General features: G+C 40.7%; 1 protein-coding gene across 1 annotated transcript in view; it reads left to right on the forward strand.

Annotated features, from left to right (window-relative positions):
- The window catches only part of SULF1 (sulfatase 1), a 202,937-nt gene that overhangs the window by 105,917 nt on the left and 86,278 nt on the right, over positions 1–10,742 (forward strand). The window contains exons 3-4 of the mRNA XM_010848192.1: positions 1,767–1,836; positions 2,145–2,374. Coding sequence (XP_010846494.1) covers positions 2,203–2,374 — 172 coding nt within the window. The 5' untranslated portion in view covers positions 1,767–1,836; positions 2,145–2,202. The remainder of the gene's footprint in view (positions 1–1,766; positions 1,837–2,144; positions 2,375–10,742) is intronic.

Here is a 10,742-nt window from a genome sequence, read left to right on the forward strand (position 1 = left end):
AATGCCCAGAAACCCACCAGTCAGGGCAGAACAATTGCGTGCTTTCAGTGTTCAGCAGGCACCGCAATCACTGAAATAACCCCAAGTTATTACCAAACAGAAAACAAGAAAAAACCCACACGCCAAACTGTGCATATTGACTTTCTCAAGCCACAGGATCAATCGGAGGTGGTTAGCTGGTTGCTCTGCAGATAATGTGGTCAGGACTGCCTTGCTGCAGACACTGGATTTTTGTTTTAAAGCCTACTTCTTATTGAGTCTTTCTCTCTCTCTCTCTTTCTCTCTCTCCCTCTCTCCTTCCCTCCCAAGGAATAATTACAGGCTGCAGAGTCAAAAGCATTAGAACTGTTTACAAAACAGCTCATAAAGTTTAAAATAATGGGGGCGTGTATGTTTGTGTAAAACACAATAATCTGTATGGCAGGGGGAAACAGTATACCCTTCTTTCTTCTTTCACTGCCCCGTGTCACCCTCCAGAATTTAAGACATGGAAGTGAGCAACGGCGTCCTTTTTCTTCTGGTTCCTCACACTTCATTCGTGATTCGTATTTATCTGATGTCAGTTGATTGTTGAGGATCAAAATACAGACCTCAGAAGTGTGGAGAGAGAATGGGTGCTGGAACCAGCTGCCATCTCTAATTAATTTTAGGGCAGTTGAAATTCCCATACAGATGCTCCCTCATGAACATTCAAGAGAAAGATGCTTTTTTTGTTTTTTTTTTAATGAGCCCTTTGCTATCTTTCAGAAGTCCTAAAGAACAGCGTCCAGCAGGTTAGTGTTCTAAAGTGAAAGAGGCATTTTTCCAACCCTTTCTGAAGTCTCCTCCTGTGCAGACTTACAAAGATTTTGCAGTGTTCCCCTCCAGATTTTATTATTTTTTTAAGGTGAAAGAGTCACCTCCAGCCTCAGAGCCCATCAATCATTTTGCTTTGCAGGTTGAGATCTGCTGCAGCAAAGCCAAAGCTCGGTGCTGGCGGCACTGCACTGGGTCTGGACAGTAGTGAGCCTGGTGCTGACAGTCAGAGGAGGGCTCTGTCCCCTTCGGCACTGATGCACTGGGGATGCGGGCTGGACCTAGGGACAAGCCCAGCCCGGAGGAAGCGCCTCTTCCCCTGGTGATTGATGGAGGACAGTTAGGAGCTCTTCGGAGGCTGGGGAAGGTTGCCCTCTCAGCCACTTACTCTGAAGTCTTTGTCAGCAGAAAGAACTCTCCTGGGTAGTGAGTGACATCATGCAGATGACAAATGACAGCTTTGCGTTTCGTTCTGCTTGATGAGTACTCAATATCGCATGCAGGTGAGTTAACGCTTCCCAGAGGCAAACACTCCAGGGCACTGTGGTTTCACGGGCACTGCTGGCTTTTCCTCATCAGTCATCCGTTTTCTTTGGGGATGTTTAAAGTATTAATGCTATTAAAACATGAGCAGGGATGATACCCAGATCACTGTGTTTATGATTATGCAATGAAGATATTATTCAAGTCATGTGTTAAGCAGTTCTGAATGTTGTTTCCTTCTGTTTCTTCCTTTTGGAGTACAGATTTTAAATTATATATGTGTATGTATATATATTATAATATACATTGTATATTATATTTACACATAAATATAATTAATATAAATACTATAAAATATATGGTGAATAAATAATTTATATAAACACATATATATATTTATGCTGTTTTAAGAGACTGTTTCAGACCAAAAATCTGTATCAGAATCTCTGATTGACGTTTCCTTTGTATTTTTTTCCTCCCCATTTCAGGACCCACTCTGCAGATGTCCTGAACACTTCTGACTACAATTGATTCTTCAACCGGGATACCTAATTCCAGGTATTAGCTCTTGTCAGAAAGCTTTTACATCCGAGCTCTGTGCTGGAAATTCTATTTTGGCAATGAATTTTGAAATTGGAAAAGTTGGAATGAGAATAAAGGACAAAAGTGAATTTGCAAAATAATCAAGCGCTTAAAAAAAAACCAACCCTACGCTGGGAGGGTTTGCTGCTTCTGACTCACGGGCAGCCCTTTCTCTGCCAGTTTATGTGCCAGTTCTCACTGAGTTGTAGTCCTTTTTCTGCAACCATGTTCAGGGTTTGGATTTCATTTTCGTCTTTCCCTCTCCCCTTTCTCTGACTGCCCAGACCTGCAAGAATCAAGAGACAGACATTTCCTCAGTTTTGCGACATTGGAGCAAGCACAATGAAGTATTCTTGCTGTACTCTGGTTTTGGCTGTCCTGGGCACGCAGCTGCTGGGGAGCTTCAGTTCCAGCATCAGGTCCCCAAGATTCAGAGGACGGATACAGCAGGAACGAAAAAACATACGACCCAACATCATTCTTGTGCTCACCGATGATCAAGACGTGGAGCTGGGTGAGACATTGGCTTTTTCACTTGTTCATCCCTTTTGCTCGAATGATTGACTGACCTCCTGGTATCAGTAACAGTCTGAAAACATTCAGGGGTTTGATGCTTAACAGTAGTACCTTAACCAAAACCTAGTTTATAAAATGTACTTACATTGATGGTAAAGCATCTGGTTTGTGTTTCGACATGACTTTTTTGGTCTTAAGTTTTTGAAGCAATGTGGGGTGGGGGGGTATGAGAATGGGGGTGGTGAGAGGAAACACAGAACTATAAAAGTCAAGGATTGGATCATGCACCTTGGAAACTCTTGGTCAAGAGCTTTTTAAAATATTTGGGCAAAGTTCTTTCGAAGAACATGAGAGTATGACTGTAATTCTCTGCAGTGCATATGAACAAAGGTAGATACACAAGGAGCTTCCAATTGTCATTATTATTAAGGTGAATCCTTTATTCACAGCTTGTAATTGTTAGGAAATTAAAAGTTACAGCATTATACATATCTTCTTCTGCTGCAGATCACTGCCACCCACTAGACAGGATGCTTTTCAGAAGAATTCACTCACCTGGGTTAATTCTGGAGTGCTTGGAAAGCCTGCCAACATCCAGTGTTTCAGCTTAGCTTCTAAATCTTCTGGTTGGGTTTCTCACCCTTTCATCTTCTTTCATGGCCCAGCCTTATGGTCTTGCCCATAAGCTTAGGATCAAGTTCTTCTATGGTACCTAAGACAGATGAAAAGTTTGCCCTTACAAGTTGTCACCAGCACTCCTTTCCATTCTTGAACCAAATTCCTTGCTCTCAGGCTATCACACTGAACTTGACCATCTCTAGTCTTGCAGTTCATGCTGGCAGAATACCTTGGGCTTCTTTCCAGAGCTCCTCTGGCTAGGTTCCTTGAGGATTAAACCCCTGTAGGCTGGAAGTCGATGCACAGGGATGGGGACTTTGTTTTCCAGTTTGAAACCAAACTATGGAATCTCAACAAAGTTAACTCTTTGGATTCAGCTAGAAACAAAAGCACTAAAAGCCAGTGGAGGTAATAATTGTTGGATGTGATTTGCAGTCTGTTGTCTCTCACTTAATTGTTTAAACTCGACCATGGATTTTTAGGCAACATGTCAAAATGAGAAATCTTGGAGATGTGACTTTAGTGTGTATGTGGCTGGTGGTTTAAGTTTTCATTAACCTATAGCATAAGGAAAGTGAAGACATTTGAATTCACCTTCCTTAACATCTCTCATACCCATCCCTTTCACTGAAGCCATTCTCCACTCTCCTAGTTTTTCCTAACTGGTTGATCACCTGATGGTATCTGTCCCTTCTAGTCTTGGCCCCTCCTGCCTATTCTTCATTTCATGCAAGTATCTGATTGGGTCTCTGCTGCTAAAACCCTCCAAGATGTTTCTTGCCAAGAGGATTAAAAACCTCCTCTCTGCAGGCTGATGAGCTCTGGGCATCTGCCCCATACCTATCTCACTAGGACTATTTTCCTTTCCCCCAGTTTTGCTCTTGGAAACAACTAGTTGTTTGAAACTGTCTAGTGGTTTCATCTCCCTCACTTATATTTCATGCCTTTACACATCTCATCCCCTCTGCTCTTTCCACCTTCCTCCACCTAGAGAAACCCTACCTATTTTTCATGACCCAGTTCAGTGCCTTGCCCTCAGGGATCCTCCTTCACCAAAACCATCCTGCCCTCCAGCACGGTGGATGGAACTTTATTACCACCTCTGACCTGCCTCCAGCAGGGCCCTTAATCCACTGTGTGTTTCCGTCCTTGTCTCTTCCACTTGATTGAGAGCAACTAAAGGATAGGGTGTGTGTGTGTATGTTAATCGCTCAGTCGTATCCAACTCTTTGTGACCCATGGACTGTAGCCCACCAGGTTCCTCTATTCATGAAATTCTATAGACAAGAATACTGGGATGGGTTGCCATTGCTTCTCCAGGGGATCTTCCCAACCCAGGGTTCAAACTCACATATGCTGCCATTTCCTGCATTGGCAGGAGGATTCTTTATTACTGAACCACCAGAGAAGCCAAATATTTATTAAGCAATTACTAAATACTGTCTTCTAGGGGAAGCACATGGATATAATGGTGAAGAGTTGGTGGCCAGCTGTTTCTTACATGTTGTCTTTACTTCTTTCCTTGATTTTCCTCCCAGACACCAGGCTAAGCATTCACTTGTTTAATTTTCACAGTCACTCTATGTAGTAGTTACTACTACTCTATTCAGATTATGCTTAAGACAAACGAGGCTTAGAAGATTTGCCTAGGCTCTGATGAGCTAGGAAATGGTGAACCCAAGACCTGTATTATGTCCAAATCTCCACAGCTACACATGTAACCATGATTCCTTCCATCAGTCCATCCTTCAACAAATATTTGTTGAGCCCTTCCTAAAATAACCTGTAAATATATGATAATATCCTAGGTTCTGAGATAATGACAAGATGGGTCTTATTATCCCATTGACAGAGCAAGTTGATGATGAACTAGAGTGAACAATAGGTAAAAATTTAGAGACCAACCACCTTTCTCAGCAGAAAAATTATGTTCTGGGTGGTGGGTACAGTTTCATAGAGACTTTTGTCTGGCCGATTGTAATGTCCTCATAATCTCTGAAATTTTCTGCTCTAGTCTTTAGTTAACTTTGGGTTTTGGTATTGTTGTTGTTGTTTTTAATCATCTTAGACCATTTTTAAGTGTACAGTTTGTGTTAAGTACATTCACATTTGCAAATCTCCAAAAACTCTTTTCATCATATAAAATTAAAGCTCTGTATCCATTAAACAATAACTGCCTAGCTCCCAGCTCTTGGCATTCGCTATTATACTTTCTGTCTCTATGAATTTGACTCCTCTGAGTATTTCACATATGTGGAATCATACAGTTTCACACAGTACTTGTTTTTTTGTGACTGACTTATTTCACTCCAGTATTCTTGCCTGGAAAATCCCATGGACAGAGGAACCTGGTAGGCTACAGTCCGTGGGGTTGCAAAGAGTCAGACAACTGAGTGACTTCACTTTCACTTTCATTTTATTTCACTTAGCATAAAGTCCTTGTTCACTGTTTACCTATGTTATAGCATGTCTCAGAATTTCCTTCCTTTCAAAGGTTAAACAATATTCCATTTTATGTATATTCACCCTTTGTTTATCCATTTATCTCTTTAGACATTAGTGTTGCTTCTGCTTTTCTATTATTGTGAATAACGCTACTATGAACATAGGTGTATAAATATCTCTTTGAGACTCTGCTTTCAATTCTTTGGGGTATATACCCAGAAATAGAATTACTGGATCATTAGATAGTTCTATTTTTAATTTTTTGAGGAACCACAGTACTGTTTTCATAGCAACTGCACCATTATCCATTCCTACCAGCAGTGCATAAGGATTCCAGTTTCTCCACATCCTCACCAACACTTGTTATTTCTTGACATTCAGACAGGTGTGAGGTGGTATCTCATTGTGGTTTTGATATGGTTTGATGTGTTTTGGGTTTTTGCTTACATGTGATTTTGTTTGCCAAATATTGAATAAACCTTCGCCTAAAAAAGCAAAATTTTTGCGCCTGTAATACTGCAAGCATTTTGGCTTCAGTGCCTCCAGAAGGATATCAGACTGAGAAAAGGCTTAGGAAAACAATTCCAAAAATTGTAATCGAATACTTTTCCTTTTGAGAAATTAAAAATGAAACAATTCTATCTTTTTGTCTGAAAAGACAAGACTAAGAAGGATGGTAATCCAAGTTTATGAAATCAAGCTGGGACGAAAAGTTCTTACTCAGTAGGAATGAGGGACACTCCCTGAACTTTGGGGACAAATAAACTGGTACTTTGTGAGGGGGTGAGGCACAGAAGGAATTTATTAATAAAAGTGCTAGCACCTGATATGTGAATAACACTTTATCTTTTCCCAAGAACATTTATTCTCATTATTGCATTTTATTGTCATTCCATCCAAGTTGGGTGGGTAGTTCAAAGATCATTACCCCAGAAGAAAACTTAATCCGTGGAAAGATTAAGTAATTTAACCAATGGTCCCCATGCTTCTGGATTTGCTTTTTCCACTACTTGGGAAGTGGTTTTCAGGTTATGCCTCTATCTGTAAATAGTTCAGGCTTTTAGGCAAAGCTAATGGGTGGAAGATTTATATCTTTAAAAAAAACACTGAAGTATAGTTGATTTGCAGTATTCTGTTCATTTCAGGCATACAGCAAAGTGAGTTATACATATAAAAATAGCTATTTTTTTCAGATTATTTTCCCTTATAAGTTATTACAAAATGTCCAGTATAGTTTCCTATGCTATACAGTAGGTTCTTGTTGATTATCTATTTTATGTATACTAGTGTGTGTATGTCAATCCCAAACACCTAATTTGCCGCCCACTCGCCCCCCAGCTTTCCCCTTTGATAACCATAAGTTTGTTTCCTGTGTCTGTGAGTTTTGTATATAAGTTCATGTGTATCTTTTTTTTTTTTAGGTTCCACATATAAGCAATATCATATATTAGTCTTTGTCTGGTTTATAACACTTAGGATGACAATCTCTAGATCCACCCATATTGCTGCAAATGGCATTATTTCATTCTTTTTTATGGCTGAGTAACATTCCATCATATATATACATGGGGTATTTATATATATACACCCTATCTCTTTATACCTTCATCTGTCAATGGACATTTAGGTTCCTTCCTCCATATCTTGGCTACTGTAAATAGCGCTGCTACGGATATTGGAGTGCATGTATCTTTTCAAATTATGGTTTTATTTTTTAAGCTAAAAAACACAAATGGACATGGTTAAAAGAGTTTGGGATGATGGCTATCATCCAGGAAAGGAATGGTAACCAAGAACATCAGCAGTATCCACGTTTTATTATGAAATTTTAAAAACATTTCTGAAAAAAATAAAAATATATCTCAAGCAACTATGAGCAAATGTTAAGTTTTTAAAAGCTAAAAGACACAGTATTTATTCTATTTTTCCCTCACTTGAAATATTTTACAAGTCAAAAAGAAGAAAATCAAAAATGCTTGTGGTACTCCCCTAAGTTTCTGAGACTATAGTCAACGAGATTAAGCTCTAAGCCTTTCCCAAAAGCCTTTCCCTGGCAGTTCAGTGGTTAAGACTTTCGCCTTCCAATGCATCAGAGCAGGGGATGTGGTTTCGATCCTAGTCAAGGAGCTAAGATAGATTTCCACATGCCTCATGGCCAAAGACCAAAACATAAAACAGAAGCAATGTTGTAACAAATTCAATGAAGACTTTAAAAATGGTCCACATCAAAAAAAAAAAAAAAATCGAATAAATCTTTCCCAAATGGTCCCTGGGTACCACTCTGAAAAGCAAAATAGTGAGCTGATTAGACCATTGATCTGGTTCAATGTGGCGTTTCTTAAATTCTTAGGAAATTGGGCTGGTGCTAACATCTTAGGAAGGCTGACTTATGATCTACTTATATCATAAGTAAAATTAAGAAATCTTAAATACATGGAAACACTTTGTCTAAAGCAAAGGTCACAAATGGGGTCTACAGTCCAGAGCTATTCCACAGATGTGTTTTGCTTGACCAGCATGCTTATCAAAATCAAGGCAGCATTTAAAAAATCAAGTGATTTTTATATAATAGAGGGGGAAAAAATCCAGATTCTGACTTTTCTTGAAAAGTCATTGAAAACCTTACATTCCCGTGAGGCAGCCTTCAGTTAAATGCTTAAAGAGGGGAGTTCCCCGGTCATCCAGTGGTTAAAGAATCTGCTGGCCAGTACAGGGGACGTGGATTCAATCCCTGGTCTGGGAAGATCCCATATGCCAAGGGGCAACCTAGCCCACATGCCTAGAGCCCATGCTGTGCAACAAGAGAAGCCACTGCAATGAATCGCAACACAGAGTTGCCCCCAGTCGGGGAAAGGATGTGGAGAAGAGATGGTTATGGGGTTTGGAATTGACATGTACACACTGCTATATTTGGAGTGGATAGCCAACAAGGACCTACTGTATGTGGCACGTGGAGCTCTGCTCGATGTTATATGGCAGCCTAGATGGGAGGGGAGTCTGGAAGAGAGTGGATTTATGTTTATGTATGGCTGAGTCCCTTCACTGTTCACCTGAAACTATCACAATATTGTTTGTTAATCGGCTATACCCAATACAAAATAAAAAGTTTAAAAAAGAGAAAGAGTAGCCCCCGTTCAGCCCAACTAGAGAAAGCCTGTGCACAGCAATAAAGACCCAGCACAGCTAAAATTTTAAAAAATAATGCTTGAAGAGGAGTCAAAGCTGCCCTGTTGGGTGGGGCCTGTCCTCCCCAGGCCCTCAGGGTCCCCACCACTCTCCACTGCTCCCCAACACCTAGACCAAGGAGCACCTGTCTTTGCCATCATGTCCACACTGCTGTTTTTTATTGTCTGGAAAATTCTGTATACTCACATCTCTATCAAGGGTAGAAAACTGGAAAGACGAAAGCATTGTGATTTTTCTTGTACTGAGCTGGCTTCACTTGCCTGCCTTCTCTGTCTAGCCCTGTAGGCATTTTTACTTCCATTCCACTAAAAAGCTAGTCTCCACTTTTAATGGCCTTTAGCTCTTTAGGGGAAAAAATAATGAGTCCTAGTGACCTGGAAACATTCCAGACAGATTTATTATCTGCTTCTTAGTCCCTTTTTTCCCCAACTTGGTTTCCCTCCCCAACTTGTTTTTAGCTGAAACATCTGTTTTTTTGTGGGTTTTTTCCCTATCAATTCCATAGTTTTGGTAGAAAAAGGTGTGCTGTTCGATCATGTTATTTTTTTTTCTAATGCTTTCAGAATTCAAATTTTCAACAGACCAATAAAGCCATTTTTAGTATGAGAAATATCACTGTTTAAATTTCCATACTTAATTGTTGGCATAAGAAATTATCAGGATGTGCTTAGTACAGGCCATTTATATATTTCGAGCATTGACTCTACCCCATCATAAAACAATGGCATCTAGAAACAACCCTATATGTTTAATAAGAGCTGTGTTTGCTGGTCGTTATCACTCATCAAACCATGAGCAGTTGTAATTCACACAGAGGTGTGTCTCCTATGAAGCCAGGTATGTATGAATACCACATACCTGGGACTTCCTTAATGAATGATGATGAGAAAATTTGTTATCAAATTTCTAGTTTTGTGTTTTTCTGGACATGATGAATAGCCTCAATGAAAAGCTTAATGTTTGATAGTACGAAATATTGAAATATTTCAAATATCAAATGCTAAGATATTTGAATCAGGAAAGGCAAATCTTTGTCGTAAAGTTTGACATGGACATAAAGTAATCCAAGTTCACTGTGTGATTTTGGTAAAGTCATCCTGATGAGTGGGACATTTTCTCCCCTCTGACCTTTTACACGCATGTGATTTGAGACTAAATGACTTGAAGCCTGTAGAACGATTGAAATTCCTGGCTATGACTCTGTCAGGCCCCAGTAACCCAGTACACACTACCTCCAAAGGACTGTTCCTGGAGCCTTGATTTTAACCCCATCAGAATTGCAAACCTGATAGATCTTGCAGGATTCCCAGAGTGCCACTCCTCTCTCAGTCACTGCTGACCTAGCAGAATCCTAGTCCACAGCTGATCACTGTCAAAGCACCCCCACCCACCCCTGCAGGAGCGATGGCAGACATCCCCAGTCCCAACCTGGAACTCTGGCACTGGGGCAGCTCTTCTTGGCAGCCTCGAGGCTCAGCTGTGGCCTGGACCTTCCCTGTCCTCAAGCCAGCCCAGTCAGCAGTGCCCCCATGCCAACTACTGGACTTCATTATGGTCACTTCATAGCATCCCTGTCAGGCTTCCACCTCAAAGGACAATTTTAAATGATAATGAAGCCAGGCTTCTGGCTTAAGAGAGGCATGGGCAACGGTGCATGATGGGTAGACGGGAACTGATATCTTTAAACCAGCTTTAACATTTTAAATCTTGAAGCATAGACAAAGTAAACTTCTATCTTAATCCATCAAGACTGCTATAACCAAATACCATAGACTGGGTGACTTCAGTTCAGTTCAGTTCAGTCGCTCAGTCGTGTCCGACTCTTTGCAATCCCGTGAATTGCAGCACACCAGGCCTCCCTGTCCATCACCAACTCCCGGAGTTCACTCAAACTCATGTCCATCAAGTCGGTGATGCCATCCAGCCATCTCATCCTCTGTCGTCCCCTTCTCCTCCTGCCCCCAATCCCTCCCAGCATTAGAGTCTTTTCCAGTGAGTCAACTCTTGGCATGAGGTGGCCAAGTATTGGAGTTTCAGCTTTAACATCAGTCCTTCCAATGAACACCCAGGACTGGTCTCCTTTAGAATGGACTGGTTGGATCTCCTTGCAGTCCAAG

The sequence above is a fragment of the Bison bison genome, unplaced genomic scaffold (genome assembly GCF_000754665.1).
Source record: "Bison bison bison isolate TAMUID 2011002044 unplaced genomic scaffold, Bison_UMD1.0 scf7180017849896, whole genome shotgun sequence".
Taxonomy (NCBI): Eukaryota; Metazoa; Chordata; class Mammalia; order Artiodactyla; family Bovidae; genus Bison; species Bison bison.